Here is a 15,000-nt window from a genome sequence, read left to right as displayed (position 1 = left end):
GACAAAAAAAAATGAGCTGGTTGTCCTGTGCGATCGTGAGGTCTCTGAGCCCGTCCACAACCCTCCCCTACCAGCGCTGTGGAATGGGTCGCTCTGAGAGATGGCCTCACTGGGCTGCCAACACAGCCCACTCCGGAATGATCCACTGTTGCACAGCAGAGGGGGGAAACACTAACCTCTTCCCCAAAAAGCACAGGCTTTATGTGAAATACTTTGGGTTTGTGGCTAGATGTACAACTTTGCGTATGATTAAATATGTCTCTTTGTATGTTTGTGTATTGTGTGTGTGTATATTTATATGTGTGTTTGTTTATGTAAGACTGTGTATGCCTTGTACATTGAGACGCCATTTGTGCGTTGCTAAAGCAACATTTAAGAGGGAAAGGCGTGTAGGGGCAACAATGACAGTGGCAGGGTGGAAGGGGAGCACGAGAATGATTAGGGGGCAGAGGCAGTGGGATAGCACCCGATTCATCCAGTCAGATGGAAGAGCAAAACAATAAAACAAAACAGCCAATGGCGACTCTTCTTTTATAATCTGTAAAAGTAGCATACGGGCACAGCACCCCCACCCCCCACTCTTCAATACAGAACCCTCCCATCCTATCTGTACATGTCTAAAGGACCCATGACGCCCCCTACAGACAAATGATGGCAATTTGGCATGACACAGCTGAACACAGGAGACAGATATGGAGCTTTATACACTGCACAAACCCCTGGGAGTGAGAGAGAGAGAGAGAAAAAAACACAGAGAGAGAAACAATAAGCATATTAAACACCAATAATAAACAAACTCACACACAAACTGTAGCTTTAGACACACCCACCCACACAGTGTGAAAATGTGAAGTTTTAAAATGCACTACTGTACCCACTACTATACCTGTGTAGTTAGACCCCGGCCTGCTCCATGCTGTACTGTAGGTCTTGGGGTTTGTAGGTTAGCAGCATGTCGCTGGTACAGGAGGAGGGGTAGCACGCAGCAGAATGCAACTCTCCCTCCACATCACACACTGTACACACACATATACTTTAATGACATACCCTTTACTGTTTATACATAGCTCTGATTTTTAACTGAGCTAGGGAATTTAAATGAAGCTGAGGAAAGTGTAAAACAATGATTCCCAAAGATGGAGTCCTGAATCAAGTGTGATGTGTTTGTCAGTGCATGTCTGTGCGTTGTACAGTGTAATGAGTGTCTGTTTATGTATTTGAGTGTCTGTATATGTATCCATTCAATACATACCAGACTCCTCCCTTTGATGCAGCTGCTGGCTTCCTGTCAAAGACGACTGGCTGAGGATATCTGACATACGGGCAGAGCTTAGTGCCTTTCCAGCCAATAAGCTCATTCCAGACATTGGCTCTGCTTGGTCCTACAAATTTTGTGAGTAAATAGTGCTAAGTAACGCACACACACACACACACACACACACAAGTCAAAACCAAAAAATAGGTAACACCTGTAACATAACACACACAGACATACATAAGCATCATCAGCAGTCTGGATGGTGTGATGCCGCTGTAGGGACCCCCTGGGCCGGTAGGGGTCACCCTGGGTGGGGCGAGAACCATATGATGTAGCATTATGATCCCCCTCCATCACCACCGCCCCCACACAGTCCGCATGCTCTCCACCTGCTCCTAGGAGGGGAAGAAAGTGAATGTAAAAAAGTAAGACACAAAGAGAGCAAAACAGGTTGTTAGGCATTATAAAAGCAAAGCAGTGGAAGTGAAATATTCCTAAATCATTTCTAACTGCAATAATGACAGCATCTGTGCGTGTGTGTACGTGGATATGTACAGACTGCAGTGTTTACTCCACCTCTTGCCGTTGTTGCGCTGCGCATGTAGGGGTGTCTATGTGTCGGGGAGGAGTAAGGAGGTGTGTCCCCACATGGTGGTGCCAATAGCTCATGTCCATCTACACAGGGGGTGGTGGCCTTTGCCAGCAGGCCGTCATGGTAGGCTGGGACATCGTCCTCCTCCATGCTCTCAGAATGGGGGATAGTTGGGGCAGGGCATTCAGGTGGGGTTCGGATCTGCAGCAGATGGTGGTAGTGCTGTGTGGGCGGGGCCTGTGCTGGAGACAGGGTCTCCAGGCTGTTGGAGGCTTGGCCGAGCTGCCTCAACAGCAAGATCTCACCATATTCCTGCGGATTAGCGGGTGTAGCTGGTGTTGGGACTGGGCGGGGACTCTGGCGTTTAAGCAATGCGGCAAGGTCCTGAGGGGGCAGGCGGGCATCGCTGTGGCCTGTCAGTGAGTGGCGGGGTGACAGCAGGCCCTGCAGGATGGGGGTCACGTGCTGCTGCTGCTGGGTGGGGCGATAGTCAAGCGGAGTAGGAGAGAGCAGAGCCTGCTGCAGGGCAGAGGGGCTGGCATAGGCCACCCCTGCTGCAGTGCCACTCTGGTAGCCCTCCAGCCCTGGCACCTTCAGAGAGGCCCCCTGCATGTAGGAGTTGTAGGTGCCCACCACGCCGCTCGCCCCCGCGGGAGCCCGCCCACCTTCGCCAAACAGGTGGGCATTGAACTGGGCATGCTCATACACCGACGTTGAACAGTGGAACCGGCCCAGGCTACGACTACAAAAGAAACACACAGAAACATCAGCACACATCACACAGCATTCTAGAACATTCGCAATAATGTCATGTTATCAGTACAGCCATGAAGAAAAGAAAAAAAACCCCAAAAACAAACAACATCTCAAGGCCACCCTACTAAATAGCATCACTAACATGAAACATGATTCCAATATTCTCTAGAGACATGGAACTGTATCAGTTCATACTCACCCCTTGTACTCTGCACCTTAGCAGATTTCAATGCAAAATCAAGTACTTACAGTGCCTATTATACACTATCAAAATCCTTTTTTACAACATGAAAATGGAAAAAGAAGTGTGACTTTTTCCAGCTTTGTTTAAACAGTAGAGCCCACCATAAAAAATTACTTTTAAAAAACCTGCTAAATTATAATACAATTAGTAAAGCACCTAGTTTGGATAAGTAACCAGCCTGTTAGAGAAATCATTACAAACTGAAAACTATAATTACCTTCCAGATCACACAACAGACACACACCTGACATCAACTTAAATGATTTTGATTACTTCAGAATACAACTAGCTATTATTTGAGGATTCCACAACTAGTTGTACAGGGTAACAAAATTTCACCATAGTTGGAAAGCTGCTTTCAAAAAGTCTCCATTATAAGGGTGTGGATAGGAGAATATTTCAAATTAAGAGTACCCTTCAGAGCATTATCAAGAAATGGAAAGTATATGGCTCCACCAACACCTTTCTAAGATTGGGCCATACCTCCAAACTGGATGACCAAGCCAGGAGGACATTGAGATCAGGGAAGCTACCAAAAGGCCATTGGCAACTTGGAAGGAGCTACAAGTCTGTAGGGCTGAGATTGATCAGTCTGTGCACAAAGCTGACCTTTATGGCAGGGGGGCAAGAAAGAAGCTGTTCCTGAAAACATGAGTGTCATTTGCACTTTGCCAAAAACACAGGGAAGATTCTAATATCAAGTGGCAAAAGGTTTTATGGTCAGATGAAACCAAAATTGATCTTTTTGGACTGAACTTCCAAGGGGTATGTTTGGCGAGAACCAAACACAGCACACCACCAAAGATACATCATACCTACTGTGAAGCACCGTGGTGGCAACATTATGTTATGGGGATGTTTCTCTTCAGCTGGAACTGACCAATTGGTTAGGCTTGAAGAGCAAATGGATGCTGCCAAGTACATCCAAATTCTTGAGGAAAACATGCAGCCCTCTGCTAGAAAGCTGAAGGGGGCAGGAGGTTCACCTTCCAGCACAACAACGACCCTAAACACACCACCAAAAAAACACAGTAGTGGCTTAAGGACAGGAAGGTGAATGTCCTTCACTGGCCAAGTCAGAGCGCTGAGCTAAATCTGATAGACTTGAAGAGGGCAGTGCATTGCCGGTCACCACAAAATTTAACTGAACTCGAACAATTCTGCAAGGAAGAATGGGCAAATATTCTTCAATGTAGATGTGCAAAACTGGTGAACATATTCAAACAGACTGATGGCTGTAATTAAAGCAAAAGGTGGCTGCTCTACACAGTACAAAATCAGGGGATTTATAACTGCTCCAACCCCACTATTCTAGTTTTTTTTTTTTGATTAATGTTCATTACAAAAAATGATCACCTGTGTGTTTCGGCATTGTCTGCACTCAGCTGCTTCCCAAGAACTCGATGACATGGTGTTGCTAAGAAGTTCTGTCGCTGGCCTCCTAGCTCCACCTCTTGGACCTGAATGGTCACTTGTTGCTGCTGTGGAAGGACCTGAGCCAATCCGACAGTTCCGTGGGCAGGACCAGAAGCCTGTGTCTGTACCTGATTGGGCATCGTCATCCGGGGGAGGTTGGTAGGGGGCGGGCTACCGCTGGACGACTGGTACAGGTCAGGGGCATGCTGGAACTGCACAGCAGATGGCGCGCCTAAGGGTATGGTCAAGCAAAGTCTTGAAATTTGATAAATCACATCTATATACATCTATATTAGTTTCTGACTGATATACATATTGGCTGGTGAATTAATCAGGCCAATTAATTCCATTTTGAGATAACTGGCATTGGCCCATGGCTGCGCTCACGAAGCCAATAATTTAAAAATGCCTTCAAGCACAATACAGGCAGCGCCGTCACTCTGGCTGTTGTAGAGCAATGTTAGAGCTCCCTTTTGCGTCCCTTTTGCCATGCTATGGGCAGATGTCAGTGGGTGCTGTGAAATAGTGCGTGCCAATGGTAGATGTAGCATTTCCTGAGAGAAAATGGTAAAACTTTAATTCTTTCAAATATATGTAATAGGTCCATAACATACAATGTTATGTCTGTATAATTAGATTGATTCCAGTCGTTTAGGGAGAAAATGTGAATACTGCTATTTGGGAATGTTAGCAAGCCTTTAACCAGCTTTAAAAAAATAAATAAATAAATTCTTGTCTCAACTCAACAATCTGCTATAATAAGCAGTTGATTTGATAGTTATACGATACCCAACATTAGTTAGCTAATGGAGATTTAAAATTTTGGCTTATGTTAACAGAACTCTGAAAGTTAGTTGAGCTCATAGATTGGCTATTGCTTGTAACAAATCTGTCAACAAACCTAAACAAACATACAAAAATATGCTTCAGGACAGTTTTGGGAAGGTGCTGAAAATAAGGGGTTTTTTTATTTAAAATAAGTGCACTGCAGACAGTACAAACAGACAGCACCCATATCGGCTTTAAAAAACCCATATCCAAAAATCCCAGTTGATTTTAGGAATTGAATGCTGTTTTATTGCTTATACACACACACATGAGCAATAAAACATAACACAAAATTCCTAAGATCAACTGTTTTTGGATCCAAATAAAGACATTGTGCTTTCCAAAGAGGAAGAGGAATGTGTTTGACACCGAGATAATGATAATGAAAGGCTAAGACAGAGAGAAAAGGAGATTACCATGTGCCTGCATCATGCCTTGGCTCCCTGGTGGAGGACTCTGATTGGCTGGCCTGAAAAGATGGTTATTGGGATGTGTAGGTGGTGGACTGGAGGGCTGAATTCGCAACCTGAGAATGAGTAAGAATGAGTGAGTGAGTGAGTGAGTGATTGAGGGAATGAAAGAGAAAGCAAGAGAGATTATGAAACAAACTCAAAGTAAATTAGAGTGCTATTGAGACCCAAGGAGAGGGAGATTCTAACCAAATAGACTGATTGCCCACTATAGCTATTTGATAAAGAATAGGCCTCCAAAAGAGAAGACAGTGAAACTGAGACAAAAGATACACTTTCTTCTATACTGTGAAATATGAAAAATCCACAATCAACCTAAAAAATAAAAAATGATTCCACAAACATTTTAAAAGAAATCTGTCCAGCCTGGCTTCTTACTTCACTTAGTGTTCACACTGACATTTACCATTGAACCAAAAGATGTAAACAAAAGTCATAAGGATATGGTCACACTCAGATTTTATTTTTAACAGCTTTTATGACATATATTGTGACAACAAAAAAAGATAATGCCAACTGAACTAGAACAATGCTCTGTGCTGGGCTAAATGTGCTTGTGGAGTTTGTGGATGTGGGCAAGTATTTTACCATTTGAAAAATGGAAGAGCTGGCAAAATACATTACAGAGGCAATGCAAAGCATTTTGAATATTTTAAATAAATTTTTGTGCAGTTCGTCCAGATATGCTCATTGGACCAACTGTTAATGAGACATTTTGCCTCCTTAATGGACCAACTGTTAATGAGGCATTTCACCTCCTCATTGGACCGTTAACAAGGAATTTTAACTCCTCATTGGAGCAACTGTTAATGAGGCATTTTACCTCCTCACTGCACCACGTCTGACCATTGATCATTTATGCTACTATTCATGCAGTGTTTAGGGCTGCATCTTGTGACATCACATCCTGAATTTGGTCTGTTTGGTGCCTTCGGGCTGTACTCTGTTCATACTTCAGATGAATCACACCAGAGATTTTTGGAAGTGGACTGAGACCGACCTGCTCAGGGTGGTCTCCATCTGCTAATATGGTGTGCACCATGGTTTGAAAGATGCTTTCATTTGCTCTAACGAACCATGTAATCAAGCTAGAAGCTACCAAGTCTGAATGCACCCTAATTACATTAATTGCAATGGACCAACAGCCACTGTGCTGACTTCACCTTACTCTCCTCTAGACATAGATACAGGACATTAATGTACAGAAGAGCTCACTTCAGAAGGGTTTTTTTCCTGTCCTATACACACTTTAAACACTTTGTCCATCCTGCATTATACAGTATATATGACAAGGTTGTAGATCTTATGTTAACTGTGTTTTGGAAATCTATTTCTGTAAATACATACGTCTTCTTTGCTAAATATGTTTACATATTATCTTATAATGTCTGGTTAAAATCTTATTAGCTAACTTGTTAGCTGCCATTACTATTGATACTGCTTTTAATCATCATCATCATCATCATCATCATCATCTGTATATCTCTTGAAAATGTTCAACTGTTTTAATTTTAATGAATTTGTGTGTGTGCGCCCATTACCTCTGAAGCTGGTGGGTAAGATGACTGGGCTGGTTTTCTCCATGTCCCAAATTAAGGGCCTGGGTGAGAGTGAGAGAGAGTGAGTGAGAGTGAATGTGTGTGAGTGAATGAGTGAGTGAGAGAGTGGCAGACCATTTGGCAGAGACAACAGACACAAGCATGCAAAGTGTAGATTTTGTGCATCTAATGACTTCTTGTTTTAGAAAGATCCATTCCTGCTGAATACTGCCACTATTGATTTGATGTGCTTGTGTGTGTGTGTGTGTGTGTGTATAAGTAACATTTCTTGTTGGTACAGGATGTGCAGGTGCTGTGTGTGTACCTGTATTTGCTGGTGTAAGATCTGTTGTTCTTGCTGGTAGAGAACGTGTTGTTGCTGTGTGTGCTCCAGTAGTTTCTCATCCTGTGGGGCAGCATACATCTTCTGCAGCTGCTCACATTCCTAACACGCGCACACACACAATATGAATCCCAATTTAAAATGTTAATACTGTAAGTACATTCAAATTCAGCTAGCCTGCAAGCAAACTGTAGTGTGAATGACAAAAACAAATAAGAGATCTCAAGCAACCTTTGACCTGACCAAGGCTCATTGGTCTAAATCGATACACAGAGCCAATCACATCGCAACTGTTACTGGCTGCTTGATTTCCCTATAGCCTCAGTGTAGGTGCCAGCCCATCACCAACGTTCTGTACTGTCACCTTCCCTTTCAGTTTCATGTTTATAACCAAGCTGGGCAGGTGGCCTGTGTCCAAATCTGGAAATGTTTGTGTGTATATACGTACCTGTTTGAGCTGCTTGATCTCTAGCTGGGCTTTGAAGGCTTGAATAGTAGCGGCGCCATCAGAAAAACGGCGTACAGGAGAGAAACGTTCCATTGGCAAGTGCAAAGTGTTACAGTCCTTATAAGATGACCTGGGACACAGACACACACAACAGACAACAGAATTAGTCAGTTGGTGTGCAACAGCAGAAAACAAAGCAAGCTCATGTCCACCTGTAATTGATTAATATTTTAAGTCACTTCCATTCATCAGATATTAATTTGGGACACCACTATGCAATTATTGGCTGAAATAAAGCATATTTCACAATGTTGGAGTGTCTGTGCAGTTTTAATTCAGTTTAAAATGCAACTTTGAGATCAGGTGGTGATGCTGGATGAGAAGTCCTGGCTTGCAATCAACATTCCAGTTCATCCCAAAGGTATTCAATAGGGCAAAGGTCAGGGCTCTGCACAGGCCACAGAAGTTCCTCCACATCAAACCTTGTGCACGAGTGCACAATCATACAGAAAGAGGAAAAGGTCTTCACCAAACCACTACCATAAAGTTGGAAGCATACAATAGTCTAAAATGTCTTTACATGGTGCAGCATTAACATTGCCCTTTATCCGAACTAATGAGCCTAGTTAAAACCCTGAAAAACTATAATACAGACCATTATCCTTCCTCCACCAAACTTTCGCATCGGCACTGTAATCAACCACACTCAGATTCATCCATCAGACTGTAAGATAGTGAAGCATAAAGCACTCGAGAGAACATATTTACACTGCTCCAGAGTCCAGTGGTGGCATGCTTTACACCATTCCAGTGTAATGGCTAGTCATGATGCATAGTGATCTTAGATGTGTGTAGATGCTGTGGCATGGAAACCCATCCAATGAAGTTCCCGATGCACAGTTTGTGTGCTGATGCTGTTTTTAGAATTTGGAACTCAATAGTGACACTACAGAGGATAACCGATCTTGATGCAGTGTATGCTTCAGCACCGTGCTTCCCCGCTCTGTGGGTTCGCATGGTAGAGATCACGTCTGTTGTTCATAAAATGCTTCTAAAGGCTGCATTCTATGACAGTACCACATTTAAAGTTACTGAGCTATTTTGTATGACCCATTCTAATGCCAGAGTTTTTCTATGGAAATTACATGGCTGTGTGTTTTATATACCTGTTAGCAACTGGTGTTGCTGAAAATCTTAATTAATTAGCAAAGATGTCCACACATTTTTAAGCATACAGTGTATAGCTGCCCTACAACTCTGCTGTGTCTTGTTTCATATGGTACTTTAGAAAAATAAAATAATAATAACCACAGGTATTGTTTGATTCCATTTATAATGATCAAAATATAGCTATGTTGCATCTGATACATGCATGTGCATTCTTTTCTTCATCTGTCTGTTATTTTCGGCAGCCCTCATACTTACAGTTACTGGTTGCTGGCATCTCTAAAGGAAAGAAGCAAAGATCTGGCCTCTTTCTGCTCTCCTGCAGTAGCAGAGCCAACAGCCACCACAGATTCCTCTTTAGCTGAATGCTGTGTATTTACATATATTTATCTGTGAGCTTCTACCTTTAGAGTTTTGAGTCTTTTAATGTGACATCCCTGGACCCAGGGTTGTAAAAGTGATGTACTGCTAAATCCACAGTAAATTTGCTTAATCATTTCCCAGTCCCATTTTTGTGGACCCCTACTTGGTCCATACTTTTTACTTTATTCCAGCACAATTGTACCAACTAGTCAAAAACTTGGGAAAAGGACTGTTTTAAAGCAGTAATTCAACAACTTGATGCATAGTTGCTGGTTTATTTCAATATACCAAAGGTAAATGAGAACATGCAGGTCATGCACGAAAACAGGAGCCAGTGTCCAGATGAGAGGCCCACAGCACTGTACTCTAACACCAGCTGTGGTCCTCCAGCACCGGTTCTGCACCAGGGGTCAGGCACAAGGTTCGGAGGTCAAACCAGAAGGCATGCACCTCATTCACAATCTCAGTCCTGAGCCATAGATTTGACACAAGTATGCAGTTCAACTGGGCAAAAGGGCTTCTAAAATATTGGTCTCTTTATTGTGCTTCGTTGGCCATGGCCTCTGTGCTGTTTTCGCGCTGGGTGGTGTGCGGGAGGGTGTGCGTGTTCCCTCACCGTGAGTGTTCAGGGGTCCAGCCCCGCAGTCTTGCTCTCTGAGCGTCTGCTGAGAGCTCGGAGGAGGTGTAGTTCAAGCTCCCCACGTTGTGTGTGGTGTGTCGCTTGGAGCTGTTCGCCAAGTACCTGCACCATGAGGGTGGGAGGGAAACAGGAAGCAGCACGAATCAGCTCTCTGATTGGCCACGTCGGACCATGCCGTCAAATTGGAAAAGAGAGCGCGTCTTTTTTTTTGTGCATCTTTTTTTTTTTTTCTTCTGAGGTTATTTTGCAAAGCTTTAGTCAGAAGCAAAGCCATGAGAGGTAAAATTTGGCAATGTAGCATAAAATCAGGAAAATGTGAAGAATTTAGAATATTTAGACTGATTGAGTTTACTTTTTTCTCGCCATCGAATTAGGGCAAGAAATAAAAATAGACAAAGACAGAAGGGAAAAAGAAAGAAAGAGAGCTGGGGGAAACCAAGGGACTGGTGCCCCCTGTTGACAGGAAGCGGTGCTGCAGCCTTTAGTACACTCCCAGCACCCCACGACACCCAGCACAGCGAGCAGCTCCCAGACAAGACAACCACGAGTGCACATGTGTGCGCATGCACACATACAGCAGCTGAGAAGCACTGGAAGCCACAAAGGCACAAATGCAAACGCAGCAGCCACTAAGAACCACAACTCTACTAACCACGCATACACAGACGTACACGTATGCAGTCCCATACACAACACAGCCATGGACTCCTTTCCTTAACAACCACAATAACAAAAACTGTACAGAAACTGTTGGAAAACTATGAATCCACAGACCCAGGTGGGAAACTATAAATCCGTAGCCCATGCAGCATGCAAACTGTCTGTAATGCGTGCAGTGTAGAATGGCCCTTTAGCATGTTCTTTGTCAACCAGCTCATCCACAGAGCCAGTTCCGTTCTCACTAAAGACTAAGATGAGCAGCTGAAAGCAGAAAGCAGTGGGACGTTTGGTAGGTGGAGGCGGGGCCCAAACCCCTCCTTCTCCCAGACATACCCTACACATTCCCTCACCTCTACACCTACATATCCAAACAAAACACCCCCCTACATCTCAGGGTCTCACCTCTGTACTGCCTCTGGGTCCGGCTCTCCATCTGAACCCTCTTCATCTACTGGGGCAACAGCTGGGATTGGGTGCTAGACACAAAAATCACTGCTTGTTAGAAAACAGCACATTAAACAGGAATAAACACTGTTACAACAAACAAACCACAGCAAATCTTTTACTGCACATACAGAAGAAACTATACACTCACCGGCCAATTTATTAGAAATGCCACACTAATACTGGGTAGGTGTGGCATTTGCTCAGAACAACCTCAGTTCTTTGTGAAATAGATTCTATATGGTATTAGAAACATTTACAATTTTGGTCCATGTTGACACAACTGCATCACGTCATTCCCTCAGATTTGTCCATTCTACCACATCTCTATATGATTCAAATTCATTTCATTTTTTAATTAATTTTTCTCTTTAAATTGTTATTATTGTAGTGACCATTGTCGGCCAGAGGAGGACGCTCCCCCACAATGAGTCTTGGTTCCGCTCAAGGTTTTTCCCTCATGCTCTAGGGAGTTTTTCCTTGCCACAGTCGCCCTTGGCTTGCTCACTGGGGGCTTGGACTTGGACATTTGTAAAGCTGCTTTGTGACAACATCTGTTGTAAAAAGCACTTTAGTCAGAAGCCTGCTCTGAACTTCATTCATCTGCAAGGCATTTCTGCCCCCAGAACTGCCACTTAACTCTTGGGACTGTTTGCATGAAAATCTCAGGAGATCAATAGTTTCTGAAACACCTCAAACCTGCCCATCTGGTGCCAACAACCATGTCACACTCCAAGTCATTCATATTACTCTGATCTTTAATGTGAACATTAACTGACGTGAGTTTATACACTGAGCTGCTACCGCATGATTGGCTGATTGGATAATTACATGACTGAATACATTTACGGATATTTCTAATAAAGTATCTACAGTACCGTATGCATACTCACGGGGCTGGCCACGAGAGGCGACTGCCCACGAGGTCTCTTCAGCATCTGCTGGGCGTGCAACTGGATGTTCGCGCCACCATCTGATGCCCGCCTCCCCAGAGGGCCCATCCCATTCAGTAACTGCAGGGTAGGAGGCTGGAGCAGAGACTGCTCCTACGTATGCACGCACGCACACACACGCACACGCACACGCACGCACGCACACACACACGCACGCACGCACGCACACACGCACACACGCACGCACGCACGCACAGCGGGAGAGAAGGAGGAAAAGAGCCAGAAAGGGTGAATTGAGAAAAGCAAAGATAGGGAGAGGCAAAAAAGTAAAAGTAAAATTTCAAAAGGGGGAAAAAAAACCTTAGCAAATTAAACTAAACACAGCCAGTGTCCTGGGACCACAGGGAAAAAAAAAACAAAAAAAAAAAACTTACAAACACAGAAAAGACAGATATACACAAGCACACGCTCATACATATAAAGAAACAGACACATGTATGGAGAGAGAGAGGGGCTGATGCACAGTGGGGGCATGTGGCTGTGCACTACCTTGTACTCGAGCTGCTGTGTGGGCTGGAAGTTCTGGGTGGGCATGAAGGTGGGGATCTGTGCCATGGTGGGAGGCAGTGGGGCAAAGGGGGGTGGGGGCACCCGCACAAATCCAGGAGCCAACTTCTGCAGCTCCTCCTGCATCTCTGCCCTGAGAGAGAGAGACACACACACACAAATACACACGCACACATGGGTACAGTTGAACAGAATCTATCACATATGTAGCTAATATTTTTAACAATATATTGTACTAAAACTTCTTAAGTCACAAGAAATCTAAAAGATTTCAACAAACACACACACACAGAGAGAGAGAACACGAGAGAGCGCGAGAGAGAGAGAGAGAGAGAGAGAGAGAGAGAGAGAGAGTAAGAGAGAAAGAAAGAGAAAGAGAAAGAGAGAGGGGACTGACCCCTCAGTACCTGGGGTCTGGTACTCCTACAGTGTGTCGTCTCATGGACAGATAGCGCGCCATGGCTTCCGGACTTGGCTCCTCTCCTTCATCACTATCCAAAGCCATTGTGCCATCCGGCTACACAACAAAGTGCACACATGGTTAGGGAAGTGGAGGTGCGTGACAGAATACATCTTGAAATGTCTCTCAGACTGACATGCAGGCTATGTGTTTCTGTGCATGTAGCAATGCGTTTACACTAAGTGTGTGTTCAGGCAGAATTAACTATCCAACCAAAAGCAGTTTGAGTAGTTGAGCCTGCTCTATACAGTATGCAACAACCAGCAGTCACCATACAACCAGCAGTCACCATGCTCCTCTGCACCCTTGGGGGGGGTGTCTACTCACCTCCACTATCTGGTTCTCAGGGTTTATGAGCTGTACGTGAGGTACAGGCATACTGACAGCATTACCCTGATCCTGAAAAATAAGTGAAAAGGGTGAGTGTGGTGGAAAGAGTGAGAGAGAGATCTTATGAATAGCATGGTTTCATGATGATTCAGAGGCTCATTGAGGTTAGAAGCTTAGTAAGATCTTAGTCAGGGAATCGCGTAACGAATACAGCTGTTGCGTGCCAGACTCAGCCTGCAAGGCCATGTAGCCGGCTCCAACCACAGCAGCACCGCAGCATGGTGTGACACTACAGTGCTGCTTCAGCCACAGCTTCAGTCTGCATGAACACACAGCAGAAGCTGCTGTGTACACACTATTGTGCTGCATTAATATAGACAGATCAAACATTCAGCATTGTCTTCCTCATGAATATTCATTGAAAGAAACAAAAAAAGAAAAAAAAAAGAAAAAAAAAGAAAAGTGCATCATCAAATGCAACCCTCTAAAGTGGTGAGATTTCTGCTGTTGAAGCAAGCGCACCTGCACAGCATTAAGTGTGTAGCCAATAGGGCGAGGGGTAGGTAGAGTCACACGCAGAGTTTTGTGTCTTTTCAGCCGATCGAGGAGCAGGCAATAGATGGCGTTGTAGTGATCATATGCATCAGTATGCAGGGACTGCCGGGGGGGTTGGGGGGAGAGAGAAGGAAAAAGAAGATTTGTGTATATACACACTCACTACTGGCTATTTACTGAAGCTGTAAAGTTAGATACGACAGCCCATCTGTCGTCAACAGCCAGCCTCCCAACTACTCAGTGTCGAGTTTCTGACCACGGGATTACTGCTGTCTGTCTGGATTAATCTGAGACACATCACACTTTCATCAACGCTGCTATGTCCAATACACCCATACCCGCACAGGACCTCACTGTAACACTGCTTAGGCTATGTAGAGAATGATCCACTAGCCAAATAACCAGTCAGCAATTGCTCTGTCACCAAAATCTGTCCAATGACTAATGAGCTAAAGGGTAGCTGGCAAACTTTGCATGTCAAGAAATGGGCTACAAGTAAACATGCATATATTCAGCTTAATGTTAAACAAATTACTGCTTGTTGCATTATCCTTTTCTAACAATCTGACAACCCTCCTGGTTATTTAAAACCATGATAGGTTACTATAAATTAATTTTTGCTAATTATTAAAACAATCCCTTTATATATTCCATTCCCTTATATTTTATTACTTCCTAGCTGACAAGCACAAATGTATAAGGGCTCCAGATGCACAACTGAATTGGTGATAGGAGGAATCTAAAACTGATGATATGCATAATACAATACTGGAATTAGCACCTTCTATGATTACCATCTACAACTGTAGAAAGAATCCTACAAGTAATAGTAAAACTGTCCCTACTTGGTAGGCTAGCTTGTGATGAAGTGCTGTAGGTTTGCAGACTCACCTGTAGGGTGCGCTCTCGATCCAGTCCCATATCAACCATGACCATTAGGACCTGCTCGTTGATCACCTCAGCCTCCCTCTCAGTCTTCACCTGTTCACACTCTGCTATCAACTAACCAGAGAGAGATATCAGATGCA

The 15,000-nt window shown here is 44.0% G+C and overlaps 1 protein-coding gene across 2 annotated transcripts in view; it reads right to left on the bottom strand.

The window, feature by feature from the left end:
- Positions 1-15,000, bottom strand: part of sik3 (SIK family kinase 3) — a 48,515-nt gene that overhangs the window by 59 nt on the left and 33,456 nt on the right. The window contains exons 8-25 of one of the 2 annotated variants that reach the window (XM_035534064.1): positions 14,864-14,974; positions 13,940-14,074; positions 13,415-13,486; positions 13,035-13,144; positions 12,610-12,760; positions 12,061-12,213; positions 11,126-11,199; positions 10,040-10,165; positions 7,894-8,023; positions 7,428-7,547; positions 7,106-7,164; positions 5,511-5,620; positions 4,207-4,498; positions 1,835-2,592; positions 1,496-1,653; positions 1,253-1,382; positions 887-1,016; positions 1-719 (exon numbers count right to left, since the gene is read on the bottom strand). The exon at positions 1-719 is cut by the window's left edge and continues 59 nt beyond it. In XM_035534064.1, the coding sequence (XP_035389957.1) occupies positions 895-1,016; positions 1,253-1,382; positions 1,496-1,653; positions 1,835-2,592; positions 4,207-4,498; positions 5,511-5,620; positions 7,106-7,164; positions 7,428-7,547; positions 7,894-8,023; positions 10,040-10,165; positions 11,126-11,199; positions 12,061-12,213; positions 12,610-12,760; positions 13,035-13,144; positions 13,415-13,486; positions 13,940-14,074; positions 14,864-14,974 (2,811 nt within the window). In that variant the 3' untranslated portion in view covers positions 1-719; positions 887-894. The remainder of the gene's footprint in view (positions 720-886; positions 1,017-1,252; positions 1,383-1,495; positions 1,654-1,834; positions 2,593-4,206; positions 4,499-5,510; positions 5,621-7,105; positions 7,165-7,427; positions 7,548-7,893; positions 8,024-10,039; positions 10,166-11,125; positions 11,200-12,060; positions 12,214-12,609; positions 12,761-13,034; positions 13,145-13,414; positions 13,487-13,939; positions 14,075-14,863; positions 14,975-15,000) is intronic. The other variant, XM_035534065.1, reaches the window with a different exon arrangement.

Source organism: Electrophorus electricus, chromosome 15 (assembly GCF_013358815.1).
Source record: "Electrophorus electricus isolate fEleEle1 chromosome 15, fEleEle1.pri, whole genome shotgun sequence".
Taxonomy (NCBI): Eukaryota; Metazoa; Chordata; class Actinopteri; order Gymnotiformes; family Gymnotidae; genus Electrophorus; species Electrophorus electricus.
The sequence above is the reverse complement of the archived record's forward strand: the minus strand, read 5'-3'. Positions and strand labels throughout refer to the sequence as shown.